Source organism: Choloepus didactylus, chromosome 4 (genome assembly GCF_015220235.1).
Source record: "Choloepus didactylus isolate mChoDid1 chromosome 4, mChoDid1.pri, whole genome shotgun sequence".
Lineage (NCBI taxonomy): Eukaryota > Metazoa > Chordata > Mammalia > Pilosa > Megalonychidae > Choloepus > Choloepus didactylus.
Genome location: NC_051310.1, coordinates 130,930,940 through 130,950,402, shown reverse-complemented (window position 1 = coordinate 130,950,402; position 19,463 = coordinate 130,930,940). Strand labels below are relative to the sequence as shown.

The 19,463-nt window shown below is 37.3% G+C and overlaps 1 protein-coding gene across 5 annotated transcripts in view; it reads right to left on the bottom strand.

Moving 5' to 3' along the window:
* Positions 1–19,463, bottom strand: part of ATP8B4 (ATPase phospholipid transporting 8B4 (putative)) — a 273,488-nt gene that overhangs the window by 219,174 nt on the left and 34,851 nt on the right. For all 5 annotated transcript variants that reach the window (XM_037834015.1, XM_037834017.1, XM_037834013.1 and 2 more), the window contains exon 3: positions 18,790–18,848. In XM_037834015.1, the coding sequence (XP_037689943.1) occupies positions 18,790–18,848 (59 nt within the window). The remainder of the gene's footprint in view (positions 1–18,789; positions 18,849–19,463) is intronic.

The window sequence follows — 19,463 nt, the reverse complement described above, 5'->3', positions numbered from 1 at the left end:
CTCCAAATTTCTTAGGCCTGCTGTCTGGATGAATTCAACTCTCATCCATAACTCTGGGGTCAAGCCCAGATTAGATTAAGCCAACTGCATGGCCCACGCTCCTAATTACAATCATGAGTTCAAGTCGAGGCACAAGACGTGTGTCAATTCTGGGAATGTGAACTTCTGGAGAAGTAGGCTTTCTCCTCCTTATTGGATTCCAGCCTGGTAGTAAGTATCACTGGAGGTCACTGGCAGCATCCTGGGACCATGATGGTGAGGCTGCCATGAATACAGCCTACACTGAAGATGGAAAAAGAAACTAAACTAAGCCTCTTCTGAGGCTAGCCCCATATCTGGATGTTTTAGTTAAATGACCAATTCATTTATTTTGTATATGTTTGTTTGAGTCGGTTTTTCTGATACTTCCAACCAACTAGACATCAGATTAAAGTATTAATAACAGATACAAAATCAGTTTATATCTTTATATAGTAATTTACTTTTATCTTTGTGTTTGCCTTAAAAATGAGTCACAGAAAACTAAGCTTAAATGCATTCAGTGGTTGCCCAGGGTCAACGCCTGCATCTGTGAATCCCACAGGCCAAACCCCAGGAGCTTTCGCAATAAATACCACAGTTCAGCACTATCAAAAGATCATCCCACATGATGAAACATTTTCATGTCATGATATCTATAACTTGAGGGGAAAAAAAGTTTAGCTTTCTTCCCACAAGTGGTGGCAGATACAGTATTCTTATGGTACAATCTGGATTCCAGAGAGAATTAATCCTGACTCTTAAGAGAGAGGTTATCAAAACCAAAAAGAGACAGTGTCCACAGACCAATTGCATAAAAGAGGAAGTGGCCAAAAGGCATTTGCGCCACTCAGGAAATATGTGAAACACTCATGTTTATGCAAAGATTCCAAAAGAATGTATGTATGGGCAAATGGGTCTGGAGCTTGGGCGTCTGGCGCCTCGCTGATACCAGGCAAAACCACAATTCCTCAGTATTAGTCAAACGTTGCCCAGTGCAGAGTCCCTGGACACTCATGAAGAGAGGAATGGAGAGATGACAGCACATCTCTAAGAACACTGTCAAGGGAGGGTCAACCCACAGAAGAGGCTTTGCCAATCATCCTCATCACCACCACCACCACCACCATCATCATCGCACCATTCTGCTGAACTTGGGCTCCCGGCCTCGGACAACAAACATTTATGGGAAGGCAAAGAGCAGAAACCGCATTGCTTCCAACATTCATTCATTCATTCAACTAATATTTGTTAAATGCCTTTTATGTGTCAGGCACTATACCTATGAACCAGGGATACAGATATAAATAAGCAAAGACCCTACCCTCTTAGAGCATGCGTTCTAGTTGTGGGGTGAGAGACAGTGTTAATCAGACAATAAACTTGCAAACTGATAATACAATTTAAGAAAGTAATAAATGCTGTGAAGAAAACAGTGAGCAATAGAGCAGGACCACCTTGCCTGCCAAGACTCCCTTAGGATGGCTGCTTGCTTGACTTTCCAGGTTTAAAGCAACCTCAGGAACACCCACCAGGCCAGTGGGGTACGTGTCCCCCAGGGTGTGACCAAAGCAATCCTTTGGGCTGTCAGGGAAAAAAAAGAACTTCTATGTATATTTTAACTCAAAAGTCAAAAGTTAAGGTCACTAATGTTTAAGGCACAGATTATCCTATTTACATGTGTGTGTAATTTGTGTGTGTATACATATACATATACATATACATATACATATACATATACATATGGAAGGTTTTCTTTTTACAGGTAAGGAACATGCTCAAAAAACTTTGAAGATGGCCCAACTAAACATTGTAATAAATACAGGAAATAAGTACAACCCATGTGTCCCCAAGACAGAACAGAGTGGAAAATTTATAACTTTCTGTGTGATTATGTCTCTGTATTAAGTTAATGCATACAATGACCCCAGCTAACATGTTTTGGCTCTTTACATATACCAAGTACTGCACTAAGTACTATACATACATTATCTCAGGTAGGTAATCCTCAAGGAACCCAATGAGCTGGTAATGTATCAGAACCTTTTTATGGGTAAAGAAACTGGAGCTTAGAGTCATTACAAGGCTTGCCTATCAAAGCAATGTGTTGTGGCATCATGCGTTCTCCCATACTAAATGTGTTTCCTGTGAAATGAATCAAAAACAGTGTCTTGACTCCCTCTTGATTAATGAACTCACTGACCCTCTTAGAACATTCCTCACCCTGCTGAAGAAAAGACTCTAAAGCCCAGTGAAAGGCCCACATTAATTCAATCAGCTAAGAGCAGTCACTTTCAGTTCTTTCAATCTGGGGAGAGTATTGCCAGTCTTGTCTAGGGAGCGTCATTTCCCATCTATGCATCAGAAATGCGGATGGTGGCTGTAAAAGTTTTCAGGTCTCAATCTCCCACCAAAGCAAATTTGTCTGACAGTGTCACAGACCTTGTTCTCTTTTCCATTATTTCGGCATTGGTTTAGTGTTCCAGCATCTGAAAGATTGTTCTAGAGCTACTAAAGTCCTGCAAATAGAAATTTATCTGCAAAGGACTAATTTTGGACAATTATCAGGGGAACAAATTAAATTTCCCTCTGAGATTAATTTAATCATGCTAATATTTTTCCCCCTAGGGTGTTTAGGTGCATACAACATATAAAGACTTTTGGGTAATTCCAAACAAAATGTTAACATTTGTTTCATGATTTCTGGGAAAAGACTGATAATACCCTTAAAATAATAGAGAGAGAGAGAGCAAGAGACTTAGTATATGCCTTCTCCTAAGAGATAAGAGGTAAAACAAAAAGAAAGCATACAGAAGAGTAAAGAAAATAAAAAAGATTGTATTTCAGTGGGACTTTCAGAGGGCATCCCTAGTGATTTGTGTTGCCTCCTATTTCTGCTTTGCCAAAGCTTTTCTATACCCCTTTCTTCTAGATCAGGGGTCAGCTAGGGAATAGACCCTCAGCTTTGGCCCACTGACCCTCTCAGTCTAGTCCTTTAGAGGCCTTGGACAGCCAGAATGGATATTTTGAGACGATGTGGGGCTGGCTTGCTCAGGGCCTTTCATTAACTGCAAGGGATCTTCAGACAGCTTAGTGCATACTGAGATGCTTTGTTTATCAGGACTAAACATTAGACCATGTTCACGCTACTGTGCAGTATGGGAACTAGCCAAATTTCAGGAAGGACTCGGTGTTTATGACAGTAAAAAGGCACAATGGAAAAATCCAGTTAACAAGGAAATGCACCCCTAAAAGAATTTCATGAAGGGCTGTGGGACTATAACAGCACACTATGAAAAGTCTAATCCTTCCAAGGACTTTACCTCCTACACTAGGGTTCTGTGTAAATAATAACAGCTCTGGGGTAGCTATGCAATTTTCTCCTAAACCCTGGGGATCAGATGGGAAATGCAAGCAGCTCTAAGGCCCCACCCTGACAGACTCATGCAGATGTCCTCCTACAATCTTCCCAGTTTTTCGTGGTCTCTAGCACCCTCACAGCCAGGGTTGGGCAATAAACCTAAACTTACACAAACTCACACCACTGGGCTTTGTGCGTTTCGCTTGTTGAGTGTTTTTTGTTTGGGAGTAGAGTGTTGAGAGGGAACAAATAAAGGATTGGGAAATAGGAAAAGAAAATTCCCCACATGGGAATGGCAGCAGCCTTCAAAAGCATGTTTTATCATTAAAACATGAGAATGATAATAATAACTTATACATTGAAGTTCAGGTCTTTTATTTTTTGTGATCACGTTATATAAAGGGTTCAATAAATTTTCACCAAATTTGAAGGTTATGAGTGGTCTGAGTTAAAATTAAATCTACCATGAATTTGCTTTGAGGAACCAGCAGTGGGGCTCCCCAATAACATAAATAACAGCCAAGTTATCTTCTGTAGGAGTTGATGCAGAAGCTCAGCAAGGAGCCATGCGACTGCTGAGTACAGAAGGAGCTGCCACCATGACCCAGAGAAAACACACAGCAGTTTCAAACGTGAGTCTCCAATCAAAACTCACTAGGACAGATGCTCTAGGTAGTTTAACTGATTTGCATCAAAGCTGCCTCTCACAGGGACAATTCTAAGTACCAAGCTCCAGGGACGCAACAATGGGGATTTATTTATTTCATAGTTAATGAGCCACCCAAGTGTCACTGGGGAGGTCAGCTTGGAATAACAGAGACTGCACAAAGCTGCTTGGAACAAAGCAGATCAGATACTTGCCCCTGTTTTCTGAGTGAATGAATGAATGAATGAGGAGCTCCTGGTTGCAGGATCTGCACTTTTCTCTGCCATTTCATCCTTCTTTATGTTCCTCCTACTGATTCACTCCATTTGAAAGTAAAGGTTGGCTAACGAAGTTCATGTAGAACTCTATGCAAATGTAGGAGTTCTCAGGAGGAAGCAACAGGAGAAGTTGGTGAGTTTGAAAAAACAGAATCAAGAGGCACCTCATGGGAACAGAAGGCTATGCTCCATATCCCTCCCACTGAATGTCACCAGCAGCCTTACACATAGGATAAAAGATTTGGAGGGGGTGAAGGAGGTAAAACCTAGAAGTCTGAGTATGACATGTGGTCTAAGGCCATTTTAGAAACCAATTTTCTCCCCATTGTTATTGCTTATATTTACAACAACAAAGGATGTCAAACCAGTTTTAGAGAATCTCTTCCCACAACAGTCCTTTTCCAGTGAAATGATTTCCTTTATCCATAGTAAGACACCAGCAAGGCCGAGCACATGCTCTTCTCTGGGTTTTTAGGAAATTTTTCTGATTCCAGACATGAAGAAAATTTCCCCCACTAAACTGTGAGGTCCTTGAAGCAGATGCCACGACATCTTCTCTGCTTCTACATACCTCACTTCAATGCCCTACGTGCAACAGTGGAAAGGAAGGGGAAAGACAGGCCAAAAAGAAGAAGGTAGATGTGTAAAAAGGCAGGTAAACTCAAACCTCAAGTTTAAGATGCACAGATAAAGACAAAAGGCCATCCCTGCAAACCTTGTTTCAGGAAAATTTCAAGTGCTTCTTAAAGAAAATTTTCCCTTAAAGTCTAAGTCATATTCACCATAAAAAAAAAAAACAATCTAGTCAGTAACTACTTGAGTAAATGTTCAATTGCCCAAGGAAATAATTATTAAGAATCTGAAAGATGTCACCACATTCTACCAACTAAATGCCCTTGGAAAAGTCTTAATCCCTCCCATCCTCAAATTCTCCATCTGTAAAATGTGGGTAATATTATCCATCAGGTAGAACTGCTGTGAAAATTAAATGAAATAATGCATGTGAAGCACTTAACATCATGCTTGATAAATACTTTTTTTTCCCTCCCCATCTCTGCTTTTGCCAAAATCTTCAGGATACTCCTAATAAAATAAGAATAGAGGATCAGTTCAGTACTCCTGAATCTTAAATGTGTATATGAATCATTTGGAGGATTTTGTTAAAATGCAGATTCTGACTTGGTAGTTTTGTGGTGTGGCCTGAGATTCTACAAGTCTACCCACCTCCAGGTGAAGTAAGGCTACAGGCTACAGACCACACACATCTTGAGAAGCAAAGTACTAAACAATCTTTAAGAGTTTTGATAGACACAAATTTCTGTGATATAGGAAAGGCTGCATGCAACTTTTTCAAAAAGATATGTAAATAATTAAGTAATTTAATTCAGTTAAATTAAAACCAAGAAAGTCCCATTTTCCACTACAGATGATACACCTTAAGTGGTTCTCAATTTCACCAGTAGAGCATAGAGGTGAATTAAAGTCATAGGTGAACCACTGAAATGCTTCACATCAGAACTTAGACTAGAAAAACAAAGTATTCTTTTGACTCAACTGGAGATATTTCTCTAGACTTCTCCAACAGTCCTTTAAGAAAAATAACTTGGATGAAAAGAAAACTCATGGTAAATTCAGGGATTTTTCATACATTTCCAGTTTAAGCTCTGGCAAATAAAAAGATCAGTATGGGGACAAGGGGAGCACAGCAGGGTGAAGAGAGCCAACGGCAAGTCAGGAGGAATCCTTTTTTTAAAAAAATTTACATGGTCAAAATGCAAAATACTGATGATTTGCCCTGGCAATAGAATATAAACCTGAATAGTTTCATAAATGTATTTATAATTATTCTTTCATAAAACATAAATTCAGAACTATTCCTAATGTTGAAATACTTTAAAGATGGATTTTCAATAATCATACATATAATTAACATTTGAATTAAGAAAAAAATTCAACTGCCCTTCATACTCAATGCCTTCTATTCCAGTATATCCCAGGAATACTATTGATTGAACTCACGCATCATTTTCTTTAGTCAGTTTAAGTGTTGGTAGGATTAAAGGGAACTGGCACCCGGCTTTTTGACTAGCCCTAAATGGTTCACCAAATCCAGAGAGAGATTCAAAGTACAGTGCAAATTGTTAACTTTCCAAACCAAATCAGACCAGTCTTACACTATATAAATGTAATGTGGTGTTTTACCTCTTTTTTCATATTTTTAAAAAGACACTTATTACCAATATGAACAACTTTAAGAAATACAAACATCTCTTCCTAGAAAAATTTCTTCCTACCCAGATATACTGAAACATTAATTATAGGTCTAACAGCACTCATTTTCATACTTAATTTTACAATGCCTTGTACTGTTATTCTATTTATGCATATATTATGAGATAATCTCAAAAATCCCAATGGGGTGGCAAACTTCTGGAGGGCAGAGACCTTATCTTATACTTTTTTAAATCCCAACAGCACTTAGCAAAGTAATAAACACAATAATTACTCAATACATGACTGATAAATCCAACTGGAGTTTTCAGAACAAAGCACAAGCTAATATAATTGTTAGTAATTTACAACACAACTCAATAATTTCCAGCACATAACCCTACGGAAATAACAAAAGTACTTCTTGCCAAAGGAAGACAAAGAGGCACTAGTATAAAGATAGATTTTTCATGTTATTTAGCAGAACATTTCCACTCAGTTTATTAACTTTTATATGTCAGAAAGCAAGGAAGAAGAAAAAATCAAACATTCCTTTAGCTTATTTTCTAACCTAGAAAAGTTCTGGGCAATACGTTCTCTGAAAAATATTATAAAGAAGCTCAGCCCATTCATGTTTCCAACCTCAAAAATGTCTTGCTTAGAACAATGGTGTTTTTGTGGCATTTGGTCTACTAGAGTATTTGAAATATCACAACATGGAACTAAATGGTTTGCAAGAATCATAGAAACATGACTAGGAAAGGAATCTTCAAAGTTTAATTAGTCATTCCATCTTCTGTCTCCAAGTAGAAGTCATCTAAACCAGCACTATAATAGATGTTTCAAAAAAAAGTCCTTCTGCTCATTAATATAGAGAGCAGGAATATGATATAAATAAAACCAAAAAATTGGGTTGGCAGTTAATTACAGAAATTATAAACCAGTTAAGTAAACAAGATGCAATGATATAATGGCCCAAAGGCAACCTGGAAGGTGGTCTCCAGTGATAAAGCACATGCCTTTATCCCCCAATCATGTTGTGTTCAATATTTTTCTTAATAACTTAGATCAATGGTTCTTAACCCTGCATGCTCATTAGAATTACCTGAAGGCTTAAAAAACATACACACTACCAATGCCTTGGACTCCACCCCCAGAGCCTCTGATTCCACTGGCCCATTGGTTTGGATATCAGTAAAGATAAAGAAGACATGCTCATTAAGACCACATACAACACAATAATGAAAGTGTGCCTCTTCTGTGCGAAGCCCTATAATGGACAAGATACAGAGATAATTGTGACACAGTCCTTGTTACTAACAACAAATATGAGATTAGTAGAAGATTAATAGGAGTCAACAGTTACCAAAAAGCTAGTGCAATCTTGGGCTGCATGAATAATTCTTCCTCTACTTTAAGCTGGTCAGATAATTTCCAGCAATGGTGAACTGTGGTGTATACATACAATGGAATATTGAGCTGCCACAAGAATGAATGAAGTTGTGAGGTGCATGGACATTGAGGACAGTAGGTTGAGTGAAATAAACCAGAAATGAAAAGAAACACATTATAATGCCTCACTAATATGGACTAACTATAATGTGCAAACTCTGAGAATTGAGTCTAAGAGCATAGGTTATCAGGAGAAGGTTTATTGTAAAGGTTCCTAGATTGTAAGCTCTTAACAGCAGTTACACTTATTCCTGAATTGTAAATGGCTATTTCTAAATTCTGAGGTGCTGAGCTCTTTGTGTATAACCTGGTCAGTCCCTGGAACTTTGGGTATCTGTGTGACACCTGAGACTCAGAGCCAGAGTCTGGCAGCTATGAATGTCAGTATTACCCCATACAGAAAATGTTAAAGAGTCTGAAAAAGAAATCAGACTTCAATTAGAGATATGAATGAAATGGACTTGGTTAGGACTAAGGTGTATCAGTTAAAGGGAAAAGGGTGATAGTGACAGTGTTTTAAAATTTCAACTTCTGAGAGAAACCAAAGAGAGATGTTTATTAGGTGCAAAATCTATATTTTCTGTAGCACAATATATAATTTACCTTGTACGGTCAGTTTATTCAAACACCATAATTACATGGAACTTTGAATAGGGAGTGAAATCTGGCTGATTTGTACAGGTTAGTTTGAAGCCCCGATGCGTCCCAGGGAAATTTGTGCAGATAAAAAAAAAAAATGTATTTGTAAAGCCCCTTGAGGGACTGGGGGAAAATGTGGAAATATTAAACTCCTCCCCACCCCAGGGAATTAATGATATTCTCACAAGCATTGGGGACTACCAATACAGAAGGCCGAGCCCTCAATCTTGGGGCTTGTCCTTAAAATTGTACCTAAGAGTCACCCCAGAGAACCTCTTTTGTTGCTCAGCTGCGACTTCTCTAAGCCAACTCTGCAGGTAAACTCACTGTCCTCCCTGCTCTGTGGGACATGATTCCCAGGGATATAAATCTCCCTGGAAATGTGGGGTTGAGAAAGCCTTCTTAGAACAAAAGGGGGAAGAGAAATGAAACAAAGTTTCAGTGGCTGAGAGATTTCAATTTGAGTTAAGAGGTCATTCTGGAGGCTATTCTTATGCATTATAGAGATATACCTTTATAGTTTTTAGTGTATTGGAATAGCTAGAAGGAAATACCTGAAACTGTTGAATTGCAACCCAGTAGCCTTGATTCTTGAAGACGACTGTATAATTATATAGCTTACGTGGTGTGACTGTGTGATTGTGAAAACCTTGTGTATGGACAGATGAGTAGAAAAATGAGGACAAAAAGTAAATGAATAATAGGGAGGGATGGAGGGTATGGGATGTTTTGGGTGTTCTTTTTTACTTTAACTTTTATTCTTATTCTTTTTTGTTTGTGGTAATGAAAATGTTCAAAAATTGATTATGGTGATGAATGTACAATTATAAAATGGTACTATGAACAACTGATTGTACACTGTGGATGATTGTACAGTTCGTGAATATATCTCAATAAAATTTAATTTTAAAAAATAACTTCCAGAATATTACATTTAACTTGGAACAACCCACTTTAAGAGGTTGTAGAAAAAATGGAGTTCTTTGAAAAAAAAAGGAATTAGAGGTGATTGTCCTGGAGATTAGTCTATTCAGTGAACCCATGTTTGATGTTTTAAACACAAATATCAGAAAGGTTAACAAGTGAAATAAAAGATATATTTGCTCTGTTTGGCCTCAAGAAGAAAAACCAAAACCAGTGGATAATAAAACAAGAGAAGATTGATTTGGTTCAGTGGATGGAAAAACTGTCCAATGATCAGAATTATCCAAAGACAGAAAAGGTTGTGTGGGGAGGTGATGGGTTCCCCTCCTCTGGAGGAATATAAACATGGGCTGGACATGTAGTTGGTGAGAGTTCTGTAGAGAAAATTGGATGGCACAGCTTTAAAGGATAATTCCACACTTTCATTCTACAATGAACTTAAGGTGACTTCCTTGCAGTTCCAGTTGAGTCAATCAGGTTTCTCCATTTGTATAAATGCACTCTACATTTCTCTGCAGTTGTGGATTATTGATGCAGAATGCCATCACCAGCTACAATATAGCTAGATGGCACCTGGATAGCCACAGCTGTAATGATTTAACCTTCATTCACAGCAAGCTTGACAACACGTGAAACCCAGAAACATTAGGGCTGCTAGAGATGTCAAGGCAAGTGTGTCAGCAGCTAGAGATTACATCACTGATTGAAGCAAGAGAATCTGGTTGCTGTCCTTTGCTTACTTCCTCTAAGAACAGCCTCTCACTGTTCAAGCCAGAACATTCTTGCTAAAATGCACACACACCCTTACAAGCATACCCTTACCTATATGTACCCACTTATAGGATACACATATATTTATACACATATATATAGCCCCTAACCAACTCTTGGAACATTCTTTTAAGTATCTTTAAGTTTAATGCTTAAATAGTTTACTTTTGTAAGAAACCAAATAGAAAGTCAGATATAAAATACAACAGAAATCTAAGCACTGGTGTCATAATAATGGATATGAATTTGAGATTATGTTTTTAACATAAACAGTTTTATTCATCTTTCAACAGCAGAATGTAAAATCTAATAATTACCATGTTTTGTAATATAGTTCCCAGAACCAGACTATTCAGTCTAGTAAAGAAAATTACAAAACAAGATAAACCACTCTGCAACCGTTGGGGTTGGTGGTTTTACCGTTAACCTTTCAACTGTTACTAGACTTGAACAATTTCATCCACTTGGTTGATTTATGGATTACTTTCACAAACCGTTTGCTAACGAATGACATTGCATTTGTAGCTCTCTATCCACAAGGGAAGTTACCTTTCCTCCTAGCCCATGTTTTAGCCTAAATTTATTTTAACATAGCAAGGCTATAATAGAGTTCCAAAATTCTAACATCAAAATTAGCTTATTTAAACTCTCTAATTACAATTACATGTTGCTTGGATAGTTATCAAGTTCATATGAATGCAACGAAGAAAGTAAGAGTTAAAAAAAAAAAAAAAAATCTTAAGCCAAACCTGTGTGACTTTACTTAAAACTTACCTCACAAAGTAGATGGAACAGAAGTACTTTACGAGAATATTGAATTATCTCAAGTCTGGAACAGGTAAATAACAAACAAACACTTCAGAGTTTTAGAGTTTAACTGAGTTCTTTAATAACCTTAATGTGCCATTTTAGAACATTTCAGAAAAGGAATTCAAGAGGCTAGAAAAAAGTATTAAAACAGACCAACCATATTAAGGAAACAAGGAATCAAACAGATGCTTAGCCAAAGATTAACACTATTTAAACAAATCAGATGTCAAAAAGATAAAATATTTATACTTTTAAACTCTTGAATCCAAAAAGAAAATGAATTTGAGAGATGTCCAAAAAAATATCTTTTCTCCTAAAAGTAAATTATTTATAAAGAAAAAATAAAAACCTCTGTCATATAGAACTTGGAAAAATATACACAGATATTAACAGCACACAATACAAAAGGCATTTTCAATGTTTGCTAAAAAGCCTCTGTTACTCTGGTGATGTCCCAATACAAAAACACAACAACCAATAACCAGAAACCCATAACAAATGCAAGTTACTGGCACTTTCCATTACTAATTCCAACTTGTCACACTGCTTGCCGTCATCTATACTCTTTGGTTGATGCATAAATTGCTCCAGTTACCAGGCCTATTGGTAAGGGTGAACAGCATGTCAGCAGTGTAGCTATGCTGCTCAAGGGAAATGAAAGAGAAACCTAAACTTCCTATGAGGCAGGGGATTAAGCAGGCCTGCAGTGTGTCGCAGCAGGTTGATACCCCAAGAGTCTCCCAAAGAAAATATTTAGGGTTTTACTTTCCATGGACTTTATGTACTTTAAAAACCAAAATAGGTGAGAAGATTCATTCGAAAATGCTTCACTTAACTTCAGTCAATCTGAAAGCTTTAACCTATTTCTTTTTATTGCAAATTTTTAATTGGGTGGCTATAGCCCAGTCCCTTCATTTTTGCAGTTTTTCTTTCCTGCTCTGACTTCCAAGTCCACCTTTTTTTTTTCATTGAAATTGTTTTCATGAGGTCCTCTAGTTACTTTCTTCTGCTCTAAAAAAAGTTTTTCCTTAGTTCTTAACCCCATGGACCTCTAACATTGACCTGTTAACCACCTGTTGTTTCCTGAGAAGCTCCTTCCTGGGGGGCCTTCATCTGACTGTTCTCTCTTGGTTCTCCCTAATCCTCTCTGCTCTCTACTACTTCTTAGCTCCCTTCCTCCCACTCTCTAACCCCAAGTTTCCACCCACACTCCCCATACTTCAGGGGTCACCCCTCAACAAGCCAATTTTTTTCCTAGCTTTAAGTATCTCCTTTCAGCTGATATTCCTAAATTTACAGCTCAGAGCCAGCCAATTTCCATTTTCCATTCCGTATTAACTTGGGCATTTCCATTTGGATATCTGGCTTATTTAATCTGAAGGCCAAATAAAATCCTTTTCCACTTTATGACTCCCTAGCTCCTGAGAGCTTATTACTTCATACTCAAGCTTTTTTTTTTTTTTTTTTAACAACCTGGTCTCATGTGCTTGAACCATAATTTCCCATGACTCACCCCCCACCTCCAATTAGATCTGACTACAGGCCTTTCTTTGCTCCTGTCACTCCTTACTATGGTTGATTGTGCAACTGAACAAACAAGTTTCTAATCATTTCCCATTTCCTCTGGCAAAACTCCCTCAAACATTTTCACTCACTCTATCTCTTCTTTCCCTTACACAGGCCACATCACACAATTGAAACTTAGTTTCACCTTCTTCATTATTACATTTTTCTCAAGTGCTGGTCTTCCCCTCTGAGTAGATTACATGCTCCTTGAGTGTGAAAAGCAGAATTTATATCTACTTTCTTAGTAACCCAAGGAGCACTCAACACACTAGGTGATTCTAGAGTGCACTTTGGGTGTCCACCTAAAAATACCCTGCCTGTCCCACTTTCCTCATGTGTTTTTATCCGCTTGAACTTCATATACTTTGATACATTGCTTCAATCCTCTTTGGAGAGTAAGTCAACAAACATACATGTTGCTGGGCATAGAGCAGACACATTGTAAATACTGAATTTTGAAAATCATTTTATTTCTATTAAAAAAGGGAACAGTGAATCCTCTATTCGCCGCCACACACAGGAGCATAAAATTTTACTGTTATGTCAGTCTGGTCTTAGAAAAATATAGACACATCACTGAAATCCAATGACTGTCCAAAGTCATACAACAATAATGCTGTGGACCAGATATTTCTTCTCCACTCTTAGCCACTTATTCTGAATTAAAAGAAAAGAGAAGATATCAGGCCATGTTTAAAAGGGTGGGAGCGATATGAAAGGGATTCATGTTGATGAGAGTCTTAGTATAATCAGCTGAGATTCGGGATTTGCTGCATGGAATGAACACACTTTGGAAAACCCAAATGATCGTCATTCCACCAATTGCAAAAATCATAAGAACAATAGATTCCATTCAATAACCAAGAATCAGTAAGGATTTTTAGGATTCTAGGAATAAGTTGAGATGCTGGAATCGGTTTTTGAATCGAAAGCTTTCTTTACAAGCATGCAAAATTATTTGGTTAAATTTTCACCAATTTATGTAAGTCTGTGCACAGCCTCAGTAGGATCAATAATTCAGCTCAGAAAAAAAAAATCGTTTAGAAACATTCCATCTACCTTTGCACATGAAATGCTTTCAGACAAAATTGAATGTTAGGCTTTACTGAAGTTTCTGAGTTTGAGACAGGATAACTTTCTCATCATTCAAATGAAGTCATCTCTCTTTTCAAGTACAGTTAAAGTTCAAGAGAATTGAATGGGAATAGAGGATGTGTGTCCATATGTGAGAGAGAAAAGAACTGATGGGAACCCATGTTTTCCAATGTCATTTCTTTATTTTTAAACTAAGTCTGAAAAATAGCCATAATTTTGTCAGAAGTAGCCATAATTCTTTGATGATGTTCTTTTACATCAACACACTCTAACACAACTACAACTGTTTTCACTGTTTCAACCATTCACTTTGAACTTCTTTTAAAAAGGGTAATGAGTCTCACTGTTTGGCTCACTTACCATTTTTCTCACATTTTTAACTCTAACGTATTTTAATACAACTGTTTTCATTACTTCTATTAGTCATTCCTATTATTAACCAAGAAAACTTTGAACTCCTGTCTAATGAGAATAATAATTCTCATGCTTGGCTCACTCTCCCAACCCACTTTGTTTTCCACATCTTGGCAGTATGAATTCCCTTTTGTAATTTTATGTTTCTACCTTACAGTTCTCACAATATCATGTCTAATTTACCAATTAATTTTACTCAGAATCATTAACCTTGTCTTTTGTTTATGTTCTAAACCCTTTATCTCTCAAAAATACTTTTGATTGTTTTTTAAACCTGTGTTGTGTCCGATATAATGTGCTTTGCTGTTTAGGGTTTGTTGATAAATTAAGTTTCTCTAGGTATTGAAATATCTTCTACCAGTCTTCAAAGAGAAAAGTTTGCTTGGCCAGGCTCAGTGCTTGTAGAAATCACACCGTCTATCTGAGCTTTGTGTACATTTTTGTTCTGAATTCTCATCCATAAACGCTGAGGGGTAAGATTTAAGGTCATTCTTAGCCTTGCATTGTAAAATTTTATATCTCATTTATTTCTGGAAGCCATTGGGCCTCCTCAAAATACAAAAGCTTTACCAGAAACATGTGGGAGGAGGAGAAGAGTTTTTTCAGTTTTTTTGTTCTTTTCCAGGATTGGTCAAAAGAAAGAGCATGGAAAGAACATAAGCTTTGGAATCTGGCAAACTGAATTAGAATTCCAGCTTTGGCACCTAATAGTTCTGTGACCTTAGACAAGTTGCCAATGAAGCCCTGCCTCCTGCATCTCCCTGGGTTTTGTGAAAGAGTACACAAACAATTCACAACCATAGTCAATGAATAGGAGTTATGATCTAGCTGTGTGACTTTGAGTAAGTCACTTGAGATCTCTATGCCTCAATGTTTACATATATAAAAGTGAGATAATAAAAGTATTCACTCCATAGGGTTGTTGTGAGATTAAATAAGTTTACTATAGTAGTGTGCTTAGAACTAAGCCTTTCAAATGGCATATGGTAGGCACTACATGTGTGTAAGCTATTATTATTTTTATTATTATTATTATCACTAGTAACCATGAATCTGTCAATTTCCATGATGAGATTGTCAGGAAAATTTCCTGAATTCATCAAATGCTTTGCAGAGGGTAGGTAATCAATAAGGATTTGTTATCTCAAATTGAATAATCATTTCAAAATGGCTTTTTTTTTTTTTTTTTTTTTTTTTTTTTTTTGGTTTCTACTGCCACTGGTAGTCTTCTGGTTTTAGGTGCATTTGTTTCTCTACTATTGCATATGTAATTTATCAGCAATTTCTACACCTTCAGTATGCTAACTTTTTTGGTGTGATAGCTGCTGCAAAAGGTTTACAAGTTTAGCCAACTTTCAGTGTCTTTCTCACTGATATGTTACTTTACACAGTACTTCATAGGGAATCTAAATTTATTGTGGGCAGCCACCCACAGTCATATTAGGTTTAAAAAAGAAAAAAGTATAGGGCCTGGTATAGCATAATCACCTTATAAATATTACCTATCTGTTATCAAATATTTTCTATAAATTATCTCATTAATCCTATAATAAATTACCCTATAAGGAAAATTCCCCCATTTCACCAAATAACATACTCTGAGAAATACCTATCAGATCACAAGTAAGCAAATAAGAGAGGGGAAGGATTTAAAACATGGTCTATCTTATCCCAAAACCCTCTTTCCACCACATTTGAGGGGCCATCACCATTTCTCTTTTAACCTTTTTCATACTAAGTTTCAGTTTATACCTGTTTCATTTTCAGCCTTAATGTGGTAATATTTCTTCTTCACTTGTTATGATCTATTGGGGTCTCTCCAAATCCATTTCCACATGGGTGATACCCTTTAAAGCTGGGCAACACTGAGCAGAAAGGCCCAGGATGCTACCTTTATTAAAAGGATATTCCAAATAGGTAGTGATATAAAAGCTTTGGAATTGGATAGGCAGTGGTTCAGATCCCCGCTCTGCATAAACTAGCTCCCAGGGTAATTGCATATTATCTACTTTAATCCTTAACTTATGAAAAAGGAACTTTTACTATTCCCAGTTTGTAGCTGAGTGAACTGAGGCTGAGAGGCCCCACTGCTTACTGTACGGCCAGACATGCTGTCGGGAGTTCCCCGAGCAAGACAGCCCCAGCTGCTCTAGTGCAGACCCAGGCTCATTTCCAAAGGGCCTGGCAGCTGCCCATTCCCTTTGAGCCACAACAGTGACCATTCAATCTAGGACACTGCGCCCCTCGCTGCTCTGCAGCTTCCCTTTCTCAACTCTTGTTACTACTCTGGGTTTTGACATCACTTAATGGCTTTTGTTTTGGTCATGGTGTGTTTAGCTCAGAGAAAATGAGCAGCCCTGTTCAATCTGCTGCATGTGTCCATAGAATACTATCCTTCTGCCCTTTTATTATAGGAAGCCCAACAGAGAACACAGCCATGGCCGCACATCTGCATGCTACTGTTCAACATCATGAAAGCTTAAAAAAAAAAAAAAATCTCTGGTTTCATAAACATTTGATTACTTTTAGAAGAAAGAAAGCAATCATGGCAAAGTGTTGACATGGTGGTGGGTGCATGGGTGTCAAATTATTTTCTATACTTTTCTCTAAGTCTGAAATATTTCACTAATTAAAAGTAAAAATAACTGTATACATAAAAGACTGTAAAATCTTACAAAACATAAACAAAATATGGCTTTCCTTATAGAGTTACTACTCACAGAATGAAAATACTTGTGATACACTGGAAAACAAGTAACTGCAGCCAATTAAATGCATAACTAATGCTATAGTAAATTACTTATTATTGGTTCTTCCCCCAAGGTCTTAAAATAGACATGGCTACTCCTCTGATTTGGGATGAGGTGGTCAAGGCCTTCAAAGTTCATCCACTACAGTTAAAGGACTAGCTGTAGAATGAATGGAAAGGTAAGGGGCCATGTGTGGTGATGGCCAGACGAGCTAAATGAACAGATAGCAAGAGGCCTCCAACACCTTGGGGAATTATAGCCTCTCCCCACCTCAGGCTAAGAAGTGTAGTGCATGGGCCTCCTCTCAGAAATTCTTTCTCTCAAGGGTGCACTTATTTTAACCAAGCTTACAAGACTGATGAATAAAATCAGAGTGCCAATATATTGTTTTATCATGAGAAATCTTTCACAGAGAATATGTATTGTCTCCTAGTAGGGAAACCTATAATGAAAGTCAAATTATTATCACAACTTACCATGACTAGCACAGCATGAGAAAAGAGGGGTTGATAGCTACCTCTGTGGAATATTTAATAGCATCACACTAAAATAGCCCAAAGTATGCATCACTCTATCTGAGAAAGACCTGCGAATAGGAAATCTATTTAGTATTTTTACAAAATGCTAAAAAATCCATTGACCAAAACCTCCTCTCCTATAGCCAGTGTCTGAGTGGACACTGCAAAGTTTGTCCCGAGACGCTCATAACTCTATGCTTTAATGGCCTTCCAGCCGCTCTTCGACTTGAGGCTTTCTTTCATTAGATGTGCTCAGGTAATCAGTCTCATGGCTGATCTTGGAGACCTTGAAGCAATTCTCCTTCTTTATATGGTATCTGCTAAATTCTGCTCCAATATATTGTACATTAATTTTTTAAATCAACTTTAAAAGAAAATCTTATTTCCAAGCTTGTGTAAAGAGGGGAGCATATATCATAAGGTTCTGGGTTAGGGGAAATACATTAAAAAAAAATTAGTAATCAAGGTTATCCTCTAGCAACAGAATTGGTGGTTGGTAACACATGAGAATGGAAGATGTGCCCACATGTCACCTTCTAAAGAATCATTTCTATCAATTATGTGCTTAAATCTTGTGAAGACACCCTGTAGCACTTTGGTCAAGTCATAGAAGGATGCAGAGATCTTCATGAGGGCTATGATATAATTCATCACATTGTTCTTCAATGTATCCCAATTTCCTAGAACAGGGGCAGTCACTTAGTATACACTTATTAAATATTTTTTATTTAAATGAAAAAAGACCTCATTAAAAAAGAAAAAAGGAAAGAAAAGTTAGTTTAATATAAGCTTAAAGCCCACATTCTAAATTAATCATTCTTGCCCCTCACTTTGTAAACATAATCATTAGAGACCGTGGAACTTTCTCCTACATATCCTTTTCCACATTCAGCCTGGATTACTTAGAGGAAGCCCCCAAAATGCTATTCATCACCCATCAGCCATCAGCACCACTTCCATCTGCAAGTACCACAATAAAGGCCCCTTTTCCAATTATTCCTGTGGTTTCTAGTTCCCAAAAGAGCACAAAAAATGAACAAAGTATCGATTCTTGAGAAAGGACTTCTGTCACCCTCTTCCTATACCAATCATTGCAACCACTCCTAGTGCAAGAGAGAAATGTCTCAGACAAGCCATTATGAATGCCATTTGTATGCCATTATGTGCATACAAACGTAACTAAAATCTGTATTTATGGAAACATATTGCAACTTGCTATGAAACAGGCCAAAAAAGAAGTTTTTAGTGAGGTCATAAAGTTCTAGAAGGCATGAATCACACCCTCCCTAAGGTAAGAACTACCCTAGCACGTATGTGCAACATGTGTTTTACTCACCGCATACTGGAACCTTTCGTTATATTCACGGTCATTGGCTTTCACTATCCGTTCCACTTCTAAAGAGAAAGAGAAATCAGGTATGAAATTAAATTTCAGACCCATAGAAACATGTAACTCATTAAACTAACATCACTTAGGTTACTTTGATTGTTGTCAAGGTTGCAAGAATTCTTTCCTTTGAAATTTAAAGGGCATTGGCTTTTTGCAGCCTAAATGTTGGAACATGTGTTGGAAAGTCCCAAAATGGAAAGCTGAAATGTTTCTCATTGTCCTTCTGATGCCAACATAAAGCAAAACACTATATGCCTCCAATTTCTAAGCACCTTCAGCTCCACAAAGATCCTTTCTCTTAACTTTAAGTAGTTCCTAAAGGAGTGGGAGCTGATGAAAGTCAAATGTCATCTTGGGCAGGGAATTTTTTTGGCTATAAAGTCACAAAATATAATATATAGCCAAATAGAACCATATAGAAGTGGTCAGTGAGGTCATTAACCCAGGCATACTGATCAGGAGACTGAGACGTGCCCATAGCTGGAATGACCAAAGAATAAAATCTTTTATGAAGGCAAATGAAAATATCAGTACAAACAGTAAAATAAAAGGACAACAAACCCAAAGATTATGGTGGTGCAGAAATAAAAATTTGCAGAGTACAAGAAAAACCAATGTCC